Source organism: Balearica regulorum, chromosome 8 (assembly GCF_011004875.1).
Source record: "Balearica regulorum gibbericeps isolate bBalReg1 chromosome 8, bBalReg1.pri, whole genome shotgun sequence".
NCBI lineage: Eukaryota > Metazoa > Chordata > Aves > Gruiformes > Gruidae > Balearica > Balearica regulorum.
The window spans coordinates 28,733,798-28,750,307 of NC_046191.1; the positions used below are offsets into that span (position 1 = coordinate 28,733,798).

General features: G+C 48.3%; 1 protein-coding gene across 1 annotated transcript; it reads left to right on the forward strand.

Moving 5' to 3' along the window:
• On the forward strand, positions 1-16,464 carry SCYL3 (SCY1 like pseudokinase 3). Its single transcript, XM_075760309.1, has 14 exons — positions 1-129; positions 3,779-4,070; positions 4,592-4,777; positions 5,473-5,586; positions 6,507-6,563; positions 7,307-7,409; positions 7,725-7,836; positions 8,507-8,584; positions 9,694-9,833; positions 10,558-10,745; positions 11,187-11,358; positions 13,214-13,357; positions 13,959-14,695; positions 16,043-16,464. The coding sequence occupies exons 2-14, from the start codon at positions 3,906-3,908 to the stop codon at positions 16,103-16,105; spliced, it is 2,259 nt and encodes a 752-aa protein (XP_075616424.1). The 5' UTR covers positions 1-129; positions 3,779-3,905; the 3' UTR covers positions 16,106-16,464.
• Positions 16,465-16,510: the final 46 nt, after the last annotated feature.

Consider the following 16,510-nt stretch of genomic DNA (forward strand, 5'->3'; position numbering starts at 1 on the left):
GCGGCGCTCCGCCCCGCCCGACTCGATGGTGCGCCGCTGCCGGAAGTGCGAGTCGGCGGCAGCGCTGCGAGGGAGGGAGCGGCCGGCGGGGCCGAGGCGGCACCACCCCCCCGGGCCGGCGGGGAGCAGGTGTGGAGGGGCCGCTCGGGGGTGGGATACGGGCTAACGGCGGAGGCAGGTGGTGGAAGGTGGCAGGGGCTAATGGCGGAGGCCGTTAATGGGGGGCTGACGGGGCTGGGGGTGCGGGGCGGCGGTGAATGGGGGTGACCGGGGCTCCGCTCCTCCACCCTCCCCAGGGCGCCGGTGGTCCCGGGGACCCGGCATCCCCAGCTCCCCTGGCGCCCGGGCAGTGTCCTGCCTGTCCCCGGCGGTGTCCGGCCTGGCGCTGCCCGCGGGCTCGCTGCTGCCGGGGACGTGGCGTCGCGCCTGGGGCCGGGGCTGCGGGGCCGGGGCACGGGCCCTCTGCTTCCCCCCGGGTTCCCCCCGGGCCGGCGCCTCAGGCCTCGCTCAGGTCAGGTCCTGACAGCCCGGCTCAGGAGAGGGTGACGCCGCTCCCTCCGTGCGGGTGTTGGTAACTCACAGGTAGGGTGTGCGGTGGGGGCAAAAGCTCGCTTTTCTGGGAGAAAAAGCACATACCGCATTGATGGCTAGTGGTTTCAAGTGCGCTGTAGGTAGCGGCCGCGTTCCCGGCAGCTGGCGTTACGCTGGTGTTTCTGGGGGAGCCTTCTGTGTTAAAGCCTGCTCTTTCCCCGTGCCTGGTGTCCAGGGTTGAACCATCCTTCGTAACGTGCAATAAACTCACGCTCCCTTCCCCAGAGAGGCTGTTGCCCCGTGATCGCCCACCTGTCTGGGTTCCTGGCGCTGCTTGCACAAAGCGCCCGCTGGACGTTTGCAGTTGCCGCGTTGGGAAACCTTTGCCTTTGGGAGGAAAGCACCATCACCTCTGACAGCCGCTTCCAGGAGGCTTCACCAGCGTGGGAGGCGGTGGGCAGGGCGAGGGGAAAGCTGGGAGCCGCCTCGCCCTTAGCTGTGGAGTGACAGGGCTCAGTGTACGTGTTTCAGGTGGTTATCTCCTATGCGAGGTGTTATCGCTCCACAAATAAGCTAAATTGAAATTCCAACTCTAACGCTGTTTGTGGTAGTGAACCCAAATTGTTCTTAACCGCCAGTCTCTCTGTCTCTCCCTGCTGGGCTCCTCTCCATCTTGAGGTGCACTGTGTGTTATATCTCAAGTTCATGCTTACAATTTATTGAAAAGAAGATGTCAAAGGGTTCTAATGTGGGTAATGCTGTTAACCCACAGAGCATATGTGGTCCTTACACAGTGTAGTTGTGTGACTGACAGTTTATTTTAGCATTGGAAGAATTCTTCCATGGGTTTAACCACACCTAGGAGTACACCTTTGCAAATGCTTTTGCCTACTGGAGTTTCAATAGCCAGCATGTTTTGAAGTGCTGTGAAAGAGAAAAGAAACCAAGCGATGGCTTTGTGAAGCTGGCGTGTCCCTGAAAAGCGTGGCTTGGGGTTCCGCAGGCTGCTGTTGCTGCCTGGTGTTCAAAGCTGCTCGTTTGGAGGTGCTCGGCGTTTGATACCAAGAGTTGCTGCGCCGCTCCTGAGAGGCGGTTACCTGGAGCGGGGGATGCTTGTTTGGAGCTGGTTGTCGTACCATGGCACTCGAGTAGATCGCGGTTATTTGGTTGACTCACGTTATGGTATTTCCGAACTGTGGGTGTCCCTGAAGCCAAATTTGTAACCAGTGAATATGTCCGTCTGCATTTGGAGGAATGCAAGGCACTAGGTTAGTTCAGATACTTCCAGCTGTCATGTGCAAAATCTGACTGAGAAATAATTACAGTAGAGCTAGCTAACAAAGCACAGCTGAGAAGAGCAGAGAATGCGGGTAAATGCCCTCAGCTGTGCCCACGAGGAGCAGCCAGTGCCATCGCACGCAGGTATGGAAGGTTAACATGGGGTGAGGCAGAGCAGGGCTCCAGGGACAACTGAAGAGGCAGCCCTTCCATCCTGGGGCAGCGGGAATCCTTTGTGCCAAGGAGTTTGCAAGAAAATCCACTTTAGAAATGTGTGTAACTGCTGCACGGTGCTTCCCGTTCACCTCTTAGCCCCTCTGTGTAGTGCTGGGAAGCTGTGGTTTAGACTTCTGTCTTTATTTCTTAAATTTCTTATGTTATTTCTTAAAGACCACTTTAAAGGAATCAGCGCTGAACAGGTGCAGATCCATCCCTGTTGCTAGAGGGCAGAGAATTCTCCCAAGTTGCGCGTTCTGTAGATAATTCAGTGTTAGATTTTAGGGGGATCAGGACAGATAACCTCAGTTTAATGTTTCAGGCTAGCAGTTGTACACTCACTTGGTATGCTCTGGAGGGTGAAGGTCTGTTCACATCAAAGTTAGGAGCTGTAATGTCTTCCAGTTCCCATACCTGATGTGTTCGTAGGGGTCCCAGCAAGAAGCACATCTAGAGTTGTAGCTACCTGTTTGTTACAGAACAGTTAGCTAAAAAAGGCAATTAAATGATGTGTGAGCAAGGATTTGTATGAAGTCTGTTAAAAAAGCAGTGTTCTGCTACTTCCCAGTGCTGCTGTTGACTGTGCAATTGGCATATTTACATTTAATAAACAAATTGGATCTAACGTGTTTTAATATAGAACATTTTGGGGAAAGGGGGGCAATCATTTAGGTAACTAATTCCTAACTGAAGCAGTGAAAAGAAGGCAGGAAATGGTAACAACCCAGCTCTCTCTCCAGGAGGCCCCCAGCACTGCTGACCCTGGAGGTCCTGGGAGGGCTTGGACTGGAGATGTGGGAGAGGGCCTGGAGCCGCTCTGTCGGGGAGCCGAGACACCCCCATGTTGTTGCCCTCCTGAAGCCTCAGGTCACAGCTGGAAACAACCACCATAAAGTGATTCTCCAGTTGCAAAAAATGGCTGGGGGTGGGCAATTTTTTTTTTTTTTAAATTTTTCCTGAAAACTGAGGTTTTGCTCTCTCCTCCTTTCATTACTAAAGATCGTTTGCTGACTTCTGTATACAGACAGGTATTCAGGGTCTTGCCTGTCGCCTGTGATCACAAGCCTGATTACAGAGCATATGCTCGGTCAGTGTTTTCTAAAAGAGCCTCCGCAATCAGCGTGTTTCTTTTACTGGTTTTGTATGTGAGGAAGCAGCACAAAAATCTGTGTCAGCCTCTTTCTGACAGAGGCTGTGGGAGGAAGGAAGGGTTGGCAGGCAGATGGAATATTTGTCAGAAGGAGAGAAGGTAATCGGAGGGGAAAGCATGCCGCTAGAGGAGGTTACCTGACTAGAGCTCCACTGGAATCTCTGTGGTTGGAGAATTGAGGAAGGGCTGCTCTTAGGAAGGCGCTGGGCTCCTTGTGCCTAAGGCGATGGCAGTCACAGTTCCTAACTGTTGGCTGGGCATAAGCTGAATTAGACCTCTGGAGTAGGTGTCTGCGTGACTGGAGGTATCGGTGGATCCTGGTTTTGGTGGATTCTCGGTTTGGTAGCCAGGTCAAGGACTAATTGTGAACTCTGTACTGTGTTCATCTGCGTGTCAGAGCTGGTGATGCCTGGCGGTGACGCTGGCACAGGTGCCAGCGCAGTCCTAGCTCCACAGCTAGAGTGCTACTCACCTGTTGATCTGAACCCTTGTGTTGAACGCTTGGTTTCCTTTACAATGTATGGGGCTTTTATTCTTGTCCCTAAACTGAAGGAGAGGATACTAGCAAGATGAGGTTCTTCATGGCTGTTTTATGCTTTGCAGAAAATGCTCTGAAGGTGATCTGGACAGTGCCTGCTGGAACTGAATCTGTCCGAAAAATATCTTCCTTCACCCAAAGACCTGTTCGTCATCAAGAGGGAACCTCTACAACAGCCGAACTCTGCAAGTGATGGGCTCGGAGAACAGCGCTTTAAAGAGCTACGCACTAGAAGAGCCGCCGTTCATGCTGCCAACTGGACACACAATTTATCCGGCCGTGCTACAAGATGGCAAACTTGCTTCGGTCTTTGTGTACAAGCGAGAGAATGAAGATAAGGTTAATAAAGCTGCCAAGGTACTGTAGAGAGCATGCCTGGGACAGGCTTGTCAGAGCTGTCCCTCCTTCTTCTTGGAGGGGTGGGAATCCAATGAGAGTCAAACCCGTGGGGAGTAAGGGCAGGAGAAAAGGTTGAAGTTGACTCTGGCTGCAGACAGCTGCAATGGAGGGGGAGAAAAGGGGCCGGCAGCTGCGAAGCTCATCACGCGCCACGCGATGTGAGCGGCGGCGGGAAGTGATGTTCGGATAGCAATACCTGTGTTACTTTGCAGAGCACTGGTCTCTTCCTGCAGATATGAGTCAGAGAGTCATGAGTGGATCCTACCTAAAATACTGTGTTTATTCTGTGTAAGACTTTGTATCTAGCTGTATTATAAAAAGTTCTGCGATGAGTGAGTGTGTGTGCTGAGTGCTCGGTGAGGAGCAGGGATGGGCTGCCGAAATTCAAGCAGAAAATGTGGCTAAAAGTACAAGGCTAAGCTCTGCAGCCAAAAGAGATGTCTTGGGTGAGATTTAACAGATGTCTTTGTTTCTGGAAGCACCTGAAAACCTTGCGCCACCCTTGCCTTCTGCGCTTCCTCTCTTGTACCGTGGAAGCAAATGGGATCCACCTGGTTACAGAACGTGTGAAGCCTTTGGAGATGGTCCTGGAGATGCTCTCTTCCGCAGAAATCTGCGCAGGGATCTATGACGTGTTGCTGGCACTCATCTTCCTCCATGACAGGGTAGGTACCACCAGCAGTACTAGTGAGGTTTTGGTGGGACCCAGATGCAGTGTGACAGGACAGTGTTGTTCTTGGGCTTGTCTGGGTAGCTGTCTCATTCCTGGTTCCTCACTAAACGACAGACCCGTACCCCACAGTTCTTTTAGGCTGAAACTGCTAAAATAATTGGCTGCTTTGTAGGAGTAATTGAAAATTAGGGTAATTGAAAATGCTGTAGGTTTTGGAAGTAAGGAAGCAGTTCTCAGTTCATGAACTGGCATCAGCTTGCAGTCCTTCTTACTTTAGGGAAATGGGATTGCTCGGCCTTGGCATTTATTTACAGCTGTCGCCATGTGTCAGAGATCGGTTGTCACCGCTCCCCTGCTTTGGCGCTGTGTGTTTGTCCAGGATGGTGGTTAAATCCCAGCTCAGACTGTAGCTTTTGGGCTTTGTGTTCGTAGTTGGAGGTGTTCTCTGGATTTACAGTTGCCTTGCAAGGGCTGTACAGAGCTTTGCCTGCTCTAAAACCCCAGCCCTTCTGCCTGATACCTACTAGTCACGTACAAAACCCTGAAAGACCTTTAGAACCGTGTGCTTTTTGGCAGCTTTTCCTCAGCTCCTCACAGCACCTAATTACTGCTGGCTGATTAAGATTTTACATCTTCATCTATCCCCAAGTCTGTTATCTCTTTTTTTTTTTTTTTTTTATGTTTTAGGGAAAACTAACGCATAACAATGTCTGTTTATCATCTGTGTTTGTAAGTGAGGATGGGCACTGGAAGCTGGGAGGAATGGAAACAGTCTGTAACTTCAGCGAAGCCACCCCAGAGGTAAGAGCCAAGCCAGGCGCACCCTCTGATGCCTGGGAGAGGTCCTTCCAGTTACTTGCAGTTACTACTAAGTGTGTTGGCTCACTTCTAGCTCTGACCTGAATCTTTCCCCTAAGGACACCGTAACTATACACTGCAACTTCTACACAATCAGAAACTGATTCCACATTAGCTGAAAAACAGCTGCTTTTCTAAGGGAGACCGCTGGCTGGAGGGTAGGTTAGGACTGAGGGGAGTGAGAAATCTTTGCTCCTCTAGACTGATTTAAAACAAACAAAGCTTTAGAATCAGGAAGATCCAGGTTGAAATGAATCAATAAGCAAAAATAATTTCAATGAGACTTCAGCTTTTGCTGCTGGCATCTTCACTGCTTGTTACTGGTCTTGGCAGAAAAATTCCTGTTTGGATTTCTGCTGCATGCTGTGCAGAGTCATTGCTGCAGCCTGGCGCTGTGTTGTAATTGTATATTGCCTTTTCTCCCAGAGGATCCACAAATCCTTCACAAACTGCATTGAGTGTCCTTGGCGTGTGTCACCCTTCAGAAGGGATCAGGCAGACACGCAACCGGCGTGCACGGTGGCGCGCAGCAATGCAAAGAGTGCGGCAGTAAAACCTGAGTGCTAAAGCTCACAAAGTCCTTTCCCCGTCCAGATGGAACATGCGGAAGGATGGGACTGAGGACCTAAAGGGATGAGTTGGCTGTGATGCCCTGAAGTTGCTCTCTGTCAGCCTGGTGCTTCACACCCAGTCCATTTGTGCCTCCCCTCCGGGCGTAGCAAAGTGCAGCCTGCCCTGGATGCCAGCCGCAGGGGCAGACCTCCCGCCATGCCGCTCACCCTGGCCCTGGGCAGAGCCTGCTCCTGCTGTGCGGCACAGATAGGTGATTGAGGCAGCTCACGTCTCCCCTCTTCTCCTTCCAGTTCCTCTCTCATGTCAAGTCGGTACGAGACCAGTCATGCATCCCTTGCGAGGAGATGGTGAGTAACATCGCTTGCTGGTGGAACTTCTTGCTGGCAATAAATAAAAGTGCAATGTTTGGGAAATAGTTTTCATTCACGTATTTTATTTCCTTATGGCTGAGTGGGAGGAAGTGGCTGGTGGATAACACCTGAGGTTTATTCTCTTCCTTTTTTACCTCCCTTCCCTCCGATCCCTGGTTCGGGTATGGTGTTGGGCACGGGGAGGTGAAATTCTGAATGAGGAGCGATGGGACAGCAGGTTGTTACACTGTTTTTCAAACACTTCATGTTTCAGATTTAGTGCCTGCAAATCTCCAAAGCTTTGCAGAAATGACAGAGTAGTTGCTGAGTTGCTGTGGTTGCACAACAGTGTAGCTCTCGCATACAGCAGCCTTTTTTGTTTTTACTCATTAGTCACCATTAAGCATCCTATGAGTTGCTTATGCTAAAGGAGCGTTCTTTCTCTCTCTAATTATCCCGTTTCCATAGAAATGCTGAAAGTTGTTGACTTGCAATTGCTGCATTCATTCACGGGGGAATTGTTTCATTGTGATGCAGTTGCTCCTTTGGGCTATAAATTCCCTGGTGGAGGTTTTTTTAGCATAATATTCTACTTGTAGAATACTTAGTGGAGCTTTGGTGTTATAAAAAGAATTGGAGAGCGTATGTGGTGGGGGGTGCGCGTGGGAGTAGAGATTCATGGAAACTACCAAGTATTTCATAAACTTCTACTTTGCTCATCTTTTTGGGTTTACTTTCAGTCTGCAGATTTCAAAATTCTGCCCAACAGCTATGGGCACGCGAGGGATGCCTACGCGTTTGGAACAATGGTTGAAAATCTCCTGACAGTCCTAAATGATCAGGGTGAGGAATGACACGTTTATTTTGCGACTGACAGCTCTCCGTAGCTTTTTCCTTGCCTTGGCAGCAGTCAGAGGTTCACTTGGTCCTTCCCCACCAGCTGCTTCATCAAGGGTGAGGGACACAGGCCCCAATAGCCAGGAAACCTAGGGAGAGAAGTGGAAATGCTGTTTTCCGTTCCTTTAGGGACAGATATGAGCAATTTTGCTACCAAATAAGAGCTTCTAAAAATAAGGTTTTTGGGAGGGTGGAGGACTCCTGAACATAGCTTGTCCAGTGTTGAGAGAGAAATCTAACTGTAGGTGCTCTGGCTTTCAGTTTCAGCAGATATTCTCTCCAGCTTTCAGCAAACCTTGCACTGTACACTGCTGAACCCAGATCCAAAGTGTCGTCCGCCACTGTCCAGCTTACTGTCTCACGAGTTCTTTAGGTAAGGAAAGGAATAGCCTGCCCCTCTTGGTAGGTCTTAATACTGCTTGTTTCTGCATTGCAAATGTGAAGGTGTGTTACTTGTTGGATGGGGACTGCAGACGTAATCCCTACCTCTTACGGGGATCTTTGATAAAGACACTCCTTAAATCAAGAAAGCACGATCAGCCTTCCAAGTGAGGTGCTGAGCTAGCAGTGGTGACAGTAGTGCGTCCCTTTGTCACATGCAGTCAGTTGCATCTCCCCAGGCTCATAGGAGGTGGTGGGAAACACTCTAGAAAATAAAATCATTAGTGATACTGCTGGAGCAAAGCAGGCTCTGTGATAATCCAGGTGTCTGCTGTCATCTGAGGGCTTCTCTGGGTGGTGGTATTAGCGTAGGGTGGCACTTCCTTCTCCTCGCCCCAGGAAGCTGGTCAGAGGTGGCTGATGCTGCGTTGCCCCAGTCTCCCTGTGAATTGCCAACTTCAAAGTGCAGCACTGCACAGGCGCAGCTGTTGGGTAACCCCTTGCACCCCCATGCTGGTGTTCGTGGTCCCCCAGTGTTTGACTTGTGTCCCTCTCTCTAGTTTTCTCTGCTAAATGAAGGATGGGGATTTGTAATCTCTGATTTGCGGGTGGTTTAAGCATCGATAAGGATCGCAATTGACAGCCTACGTTTTTGTGCTTAGGAATGATTTTCTGGAAGTTGTGAATTTTCTGAAGACCTTAACACTAAAGTCCGAGGAGGAAAAAACTGAATTTTTCAAGTAAGTGAAGGAACTGTAATCTGGAAGCTTCTTATTTCAGAAATACTTCTGCTGAATGGGATTGTGGAGGACCTGGAAAGTCTGGTGGCCAGAGAGGTAGTTCCTTAGGTGCCAGACTGATCGCTTTGGCAGAACATTGTTTGCTCTGTATTTTTCTTTCTTTTTCCCATATAAGAGCCTGGGTGTTCTTACAGGGCTATTTTCCTGCCTGTTTTATACTTCTGTGGTTACTGTCAGTTGTAACACTGGTTTGATTCCACTAGTTTGTGGAATCAAAGTGGAGGAAATGAGAGGAGAACAGGGATCTTAGCAGGAGCATTCAGCATGGTTCCCACAGCGGTGTTTACTGAGGGAGGGAGTGAATACTTTGCTTAAAGATAAGGCCCCTTTATCAGGCAGAGAGGCTTTCACAGTGTGTGCACTATTGCTCTTAGTCTCATCCAAACCGAGAGAAAAGCAGTAACTGTTACTGCTGTTTTAAAAATGAAAATCCTACGAGGAAGAGCAGTTGCACAAAATCAAACTTTGTGACTTTAAATAAACCCAACCTGTTGGCCACCTCCAAAATGTGTTCGATGGAAGTGGTTTCAAAATGGGATTCCCTTTTTGCAACGGAAGCTTCCCTTGTGTGGTGGGTAGAACAGCCTTTTCCCAAGCAGTAGGAACCTTCCTGTGATGCACCAGGTTGTGGGGTGAGGGGACAACTCTCTACTGCAGTTTTAACACTGCAGCGCTCCATGGGAAGACACCAGCTCTGAGGCAGTTTGATGTCACAGCAGTGAGCAGCTTCTCAGAGGAGGAAGCCTTCACGTGCCAGCTGCAGGTGCGCGGTGCTTCTGGATGGGCTTGTGACGGCCTGTGATCCGGGTGTGGGGCTTCACGGGATGTGTCTCTAGCTCCCGTTTTCTGTTACCTTTGCCTGAAGGCCTCAGGCAGGAGCAGAGCCTTGTCCTTCTAGGTTAGAGCACATGCAGAGTAAGAGGCTGTGATGGGATGCTGTCTGTAGGACATGAGGCAAACGCAAAAAGAGGGAAAAGCAATACTAAGGGAAACAGTTGTAAATGCATGGAAGGCTGCCTTGATCCTAATTGCTTTCTCCTGGAATGCAGATTCCTGCTGGACAGGGTGGCTGGCTTGTCAGAGGAGCTGATAGCATCACGGCTGGTGCCTCTTCTACTCAATCAGCTTGTGTTTGCAGAACCTGTAGCTGTCAAGAGTTTTCTTCCTCATCTGCTGGGTCCAAAGAAAGGTGACCTTTAAATACTTTATCTCTTCACAATTATTACTGACAAGTTTGGAATGAATTCAGAGTGGTCATTCCATTGAATAGTGGTGTTTCTTTAACCAGAACAAGTACCCTAACATACGAGCTGGAAAGGACAGTTGTGTGTGCTTCCCCATTTGCAGTACTTTGCTCTGTTGATTCTGGGAGGAGAATTAGGAATTGCCTGAGCTCTTTCCCAGGTTTGCGTGTTGCCCACGCAGGCTTTCCGTGTGGCTCAGTGCATATCTCTCTTCTCACTTTTCCCCTTCCCTGCTTGCCCTTTCTTCTGCCACTGCACTCTTCCTCCTGTAAAGGGCGCTCAGTCGTTCCTTTCCTATGTAAGAGGTGTTCAGCATGTCTTGCTGGATCCCCAGCTGTCTCTGTCCCGGCTGTTTGCCTCCCCTCTCTTAAAGCTATTTTTCCTAAATAGCTGCTGGCGTTTTAGCCAAGCAATACCTGTCTTGTTACTGTTTGACCCTCCGTGTTCAGAGCTGTTGCCATCAAGCAATGGCCACTGGCACCATGCCTCTCCTCCCTCCCGTCTCTGACATCCCAAGCAAGCTGTGTCAGCAGCTGACAAAGACTCAGACCTGGCAGTGAGGTGACACTGCAGATCTCGGCTGTGATGGTTTCTCAGCAAGTAGCTTTTGGGTGAGCCGTCTCTCGTCGTCGGAAGCGGCCTTTTCCCATCTTCACCTCTCTTCCCTAGAGCAAATTGGAGAAAGCCAGACCAGCTGCCTCCTGTCGCCAGCCTTGTTCCAGACACACGTCATTCCTGTGCTGCTGAAGCTATTTGAGGTTCACGAGGAACACGTTCGAATGGTGTTGCTGTCTCACATTCATGCCTACGCGGAACTGTTCTCTCGGGAGGAGTTGAAAAACATCATATTGCCACAGGTTAAGGACAGTGAAACAATATGCGGTATATCCTAGAATATGGGGCTTCTGCTGGTTGCGTTGATTCTTAGTTTAAAGTTAGGATCTCGTAGTGCTGGCCACAAACAGTGTGCAACCTCCTTTCTATGCAAGCCCTAACTCTTACACCCCACCCTGATCTGGAGTACAGGTTTTGTTAAATCCGACGCCCTCTGTCACACACACACCATTTGTGCCGATACCTGCTGGCCTTGACTGGCAGCCTCGTGACAAGAGACTGTGTTTCTGTTTCACACCACAGCTGTCAAGAATGGAGGAGTCTCAGCTCAGGGTGCCTTGGTGTTATCTACTGAGAGCAGTAGGAGATTGTAGAAATGAAATGTGCCGCAAATGTAACATTTAAAGGGGAAAAGTGAAAAAGAATTTTCTGTCTTTGGTAACGTTGTTATGTTTTTGGTGTAGGTATTGCTGGGCCTTCGTGATACCAGTGACTCTATCGTTGCGATAACGCTGCACAGCTTAGCAGTTCTCGTCTCCCTGCTTGGACCTGAAGTAGTTGTAGGTGGAGAAAGAACGAAGATTTTCAAAAGCTCTGCACCAAGCTTCATGAAAACTGCAGATCTCTCCCCAGAAGGTAAACGATACAGCCAGGGTGCACTTGGGATTCCTGCCTGTTCTATCCAAGCAACACAGGCAGAATTTCTTGGATGATTAATCTGTTGCTGTTGACAGGTTAATTGAGAAAAAAGCTAATTTGCAGCTAAACTTAATTAGGTGCCGTTTGCAGATACAGAATTGATATTGGAAGAAGAGTTATACAAAAGTATTTTAAATGTAGGGAATATATGGAAAAAAACCTTAAATCTCTGCTTCATTTAAGTATCTCTGTAAGTAAAGGAGATTGTTATGGGTGTGTGTTTGTCTTTGGTGGAAAAGCTATACTGCCCTTCTAATGGACTTATGTCAGATAGTTGTTTAATATTCCCTCTAGTCCTTCATGTCTTAAAAAATAGTAAATCTCATCCTCTTCCCCCAATTTCTATTCATAGATTGGAAAAGGAATACGAACTTCCCTATTTTCTCAGCTCTCAGGAGGCTTTTCAGCTAATCCAAATGAAGAAAGTAATCCCTGCACCTGCTAGATCACTTGGAACCAAGTATACTAAGGGAAAGCTTTTCTGGATATTCAAACTAAGAATGCTTATAACTGGAGGGAAGAATCGCCATTTGTTCTACTTTAGATGTATAGATACCAAATGAAATGCATGACAGAGATCAGTTTAAGTATAAATGTCTTCTTCCTGATAATGCGTGTACTGCCAGCTACCACCCTTTATTAAAATCTGTGGATGGCTCGTTGCATTATTTTGCTTTACATTATTTTAGTAGGCTATAGTGTATAAACCCCTTTGGATTGCATGCTAAAACCAGGTTTATTTTTCACAATATATTTATAATTAGACCCCACTAAACTATTGACAAACAACAAAACCCCCACTTTTGTCCTCAACAGTGACAACCTGCAAAAACCAGTACTAGAGGCTGAACAAGCTGTTTGCTTAAGCCCCTCAAAGGATGTACATTTTATCAAGGGCTCTTTGGGGAGGGGCTGGGTTGTGTGTGTTAATTGCAGCCCTTCCCAGTGCCACAGGCCATGCACTAAGGCCTAGCCTAGGCAGGCGCAGTTGGCTGGGAACACTGGTGAGGCACGTGGAAGCAGCTGCAGCACAGGCTCAAGCTGTGCTCTTTTGGGAGGGAGGCAGCAGGGCCTCGGACAGCTGAGGCCGGTGCTGATGAATCACCACCACAGCTCCCAAAGATGAACCGGAACGGGGTGGTTGCCAAGCTGTCTTCACTGGCCCAGGGAAACAAACTGCCTTTTGTGCAGCTTCTAAGCGTGGCCTCTACTGCCTGCCACCCCACTGCCCCTCGGGTGTGATATGGGGGAGGCTGTCCCACAGCCCTCAGGGTTCAGCCTCTTGTTCCTGTAAGCTGCTTCACTCATGCCCAGGCATAAGAGAAGGTTTGTGTAGTGGCATGAGTTTGCTTATGCTTTGAGGAGTTGTGACTATCAATCAGTGCTGTGCTTTTGTATGAGAGGCCAGTAACAGGGCAGTTGTGATGCCATGCAGTGCAGAAACTGGCATTTTGGATCCAGCCAGGTGGCAGACAGCATTTTTTTTTTTAAGCATCTGTTCTGATCATCATCAGTTTGTTCATTGTGTATTTCTTGAAAGAAGATACCAGCAGAAATTGACCCTTTAAAGTTGCCTAAACCATGTACTGGCAAGAGCTGCAGGTGGCGGGAACAGAGGAGCATTGTGTTACACACAGCTCAAGGGGGGCAGCTGGTAGATCGCTGCACCAATCTTCATTCAATATTGCTTGTCGGCATTGTAAATAGTGTTCTGATGTTGCGGGCAGTTTCAACTAAGACTGACATCACACCTTGTGGACCTGGTGTCCTTTCTTTTCTTTTATCCCTGCAGATTCTCCCAGCCACGTTGTAAGCAATCAGAGATATCAAACCTCTTGGCCTTTGAAAAACAATTCTAGTGCATTCTCCATCGCTGGAAATGTACCCGTCAAGAAGCTTTCTGTGCAACAAGACAATCCCCTGGCTTTAAAAACAAGTAAAACTTTGCCCTAGCTCTTCCTTTTTAGAAATCAAGTGTCTTACAAATGAAATGTTGCTTGAAAAGATGTTAGTTTTCTCCATATGCTGATCTGAAAGAGATACAGTGAACCAAGGAAGGTAACTGATGGAAGGAGAGCGTGACCCTTGACTTCCTAAGGAATAGTTATTTGGGAATCTGATATACACAAATGGCTGGCCAGCCTTAAATTTCAGTTTCCTTACCGCACGTTCTCTGCTGTGCTCTTTCACCCCTCCCACAGCTTGGCAGATACACTAGATTTATAGATCAGCTCATACTCTGACCTCAGAAGCTGACTCAGTTTACTTTCATGGCCTTTTTTCAGTCACTCATTGCTTATCAGCAGGTCAGCTTTTATTGCCCCAGGGCTTTGAGAGCAATACCCCTCCTTTGCAAGTAAGAAGGTGTCTGTGCTTTCCACGATGAGAGGAACTTGGCACTGAAGCACCTTTCTAATCAGCATTACTGGCTTATTTCTGTGCGGGGTGCTACCTGTGATGTCCAGGAGTTTTAAGCACTACTCTGTCTTTACATTTACTCTCTTGAAATGAGTATGTAACAGCTTTGTCTTCCACAGGTGAGCAAGACACTCAGTCTCCCCTGAATGGAATTCCTGGAAGCATTACTACCCTAGAGAGCAACAGGAACTCTTTGACTACCTCCAAAAAGCCAGCAGAGGAGTGGCCAGACTGGAGTGAGCCAGAGGAGACAGACACTGAGAAAACTGTGAACATTCAAATTCAGCCCCGAGAGCTGCGGGGCAGTGTGGGACCTTACTTTGCTGAACGTGATGTAGATGAGAAGCCTTGGGATGACTTTGAGCCCAGCAGCCCTAGTCCTGAACTGTCCTCAGGAAACTGCCTCACTGTGACACAAGCTGACGCAGTTGAAACGCCGAGGCCTCTGCCGGGTACACATCAACTGAGCAAAGAATCCAAAAGCCTCAGGCTGAGTCCCCCCACAAAGTCCTGCCCCAGAAACAGCTGGAGCAATGACAAGTGGGACCACCAGGAACAACTGGGAGAAACTGTGCTGCCAAAAACAACCTTTCAGGACAGGTTGAAGTCTTCATCAGAGTCTGGCCTAGGAGAAGAATTCACCATCAAAGTGAAGAGGAAACCTGTGCGAGACCCTGAGCTGGACTGGTTTGCTGACATGATCCCAGACATTAAACCTTCTTCAGCTGTCTTGATTTTACCTGAAGCGAGGACAGAGGCAATTGTTCCCAGTCACTCTGGTGCAGTATCCCACAGAGAAGGTGCCTCCCAAAATGTGCTGTTTTCATCCAAATTTGCAGCAGCTGACATTATTGAGGTAAGAGGCTATAGGCAGTGGGGTTTAAATGACTGTGCACCTGAGAGGATCCTAAAGCACGTACATAGCACAAATGGCTGTGGTAGCACTAGCTGGGTCCTTAATGAGATGGTGGATAACCTGGGGCAGTATCAGCAGCATGCAACTGTACAGTTGACTCTTTACCTGTAAATACAAGATGCTGAGCTCTGAATGATGCATCTTATCAGGCACCAGGTAATTCAGTGAGCCCCTCCTACAGCAGCAAGAGAGCTGTGTTAAGAAACATGAAGGAATGGACTTAACTTGTACACTACTAAAGGCGCTAAGGAAATTTAACTCCAGCTTTTAATTTGTGCTGCTGTATCCTGGAAGCAAGGACCTGACGTTATGTTAGGGAGAGTCTTGGTTTGTCAGGCAGGTAAAACAAGGCTGGATCCTGTCTGCTGAGCAGGCACAGCCCCATGCACAAACAGAAGGGGGCTTTCCAGCACAGAGGATGCTCAGGACTCAGTGTGGCTCCTAGAAAAACCTAATAGCACTGTAAAAAAAGGATGAGGAACCCAGAACCTCTGGATTACAGAGTAAAGCTTTTTGGGTGCTTTGTCTTCATGAAAGAGTAGCTGAGAAACTTCTCCATTTCAGAGAACCAGGGGGTTATAAAGCTGCCTTTTTAAGGAAGCAGGTAAATCCCTCTAGCCTCATCACAGAGACACCAGAGACTGCTTCTGTTTCTTAGGTGGGGAGGTAGCACTCCCACCACTGCCACCTGAACTCATAACTCCATTAGGAAATAGGTGTTGATTTCAAGTTGTTTTGCTAATTCAGCCTCAAGAGAGGTACCAACCAGGGTAGCAGGCAGCATGGGGAGAGGAGCCCTGGATATAAAGTGAAGTTGTTTACAACATGTGAAAATGGCATACTGGATTTTTTTTTTTTTTTAAGAAGGACTGCTGTGGTATTGACCACATTTGAGAGGGGAGAAGTAGAAGAGCTGTGGTGAGATCAAAGTCATATTGTTAGAATACAGCAGAACAACAGCGGTTTTCTAGGGGGAAAGAAATAATCTAGTTTATAGCATCCTGTTCTTAATGGGAAATGTTTTGTGACATACATACAGTTCTTTAATTTTAGGAAAAAATATAAGAATCGCCCTGTTGCTTTGCTCTTTTTCTTTAAGGTGTTTCCTTTTGTAGTTAAAAGTTCTTTAAGAAAGCAAGCTCCAATTAATGGCACTTCATTTGTGGTCTTATGAGGGGCTTTTGGCATTCTGGATGAACATCTTGCTCTGCCATGGCAAGGGGCTGTGTGCTAAGTACAGTAGTATGGTACACGTGCCTTAATATTGGTAACTTTACATGATTCTAGGCTGAAGCTGCAGGCTGGGGTGAAGAAGAGGAGTTGAACTGGGAAGATGATGCAAACTGGTAATGGGACTGAAAGAGACAAAGGCAATTTATGGTGCATTGGATTCTGTAAGAGAAGTGGCTGCTTCCCCGATACAATGGATAAGTACCTCAGCACTGGCTACAGCAGCCAGCGAGATCCCGTGGGGCTGATCTCTTGCCAAGGATGCTCCTTTCCAGCCTGTGCCAAAAACCGCAGGGGTGAGGCCTGCACTCAAGCAATACGCCCAGCTGTGGCGCGTGCCACCACTACTAGAAAGAGGAACAGCGCGATGGATGTGTTGGTGCCGACGTGCTACTGGAGGCCAAGAGCGGTGTAAGCGATTGTTCCAGAACTCATCCCTGCTCTGAAAAACTGATGACAATAAATGAAAGTCACACTGAGTTCCTTGGTTAATGTGCCTTTTTCTTTTTTTTTTAATTTCTTCAG

Bases quoted from the DNA above. Each gene is read 5' to 3' on its own strand.
- SCYL3 (XM_075760309.1), top strand. From the start codon at position 3,906: ATGGGCTCGGAGAACAGCGCTTTAAAGAGCTACGCACTAGAAGAGCCG. The intron at 4,778-5,472 runs GTAGGTACCACC...TTTATGTTTTAG, and splicing joins TCATCTTCCTCCATGACAGG to GGAAAACTAACGCATAACAA. The intron at 10,746-11,186 runs GTTAAGGACAGT...TTTTTGGTGTAG, and splicing joins AAAACATCATATTGCCACAG to GTATTGCTGGGCCTTCGTGA.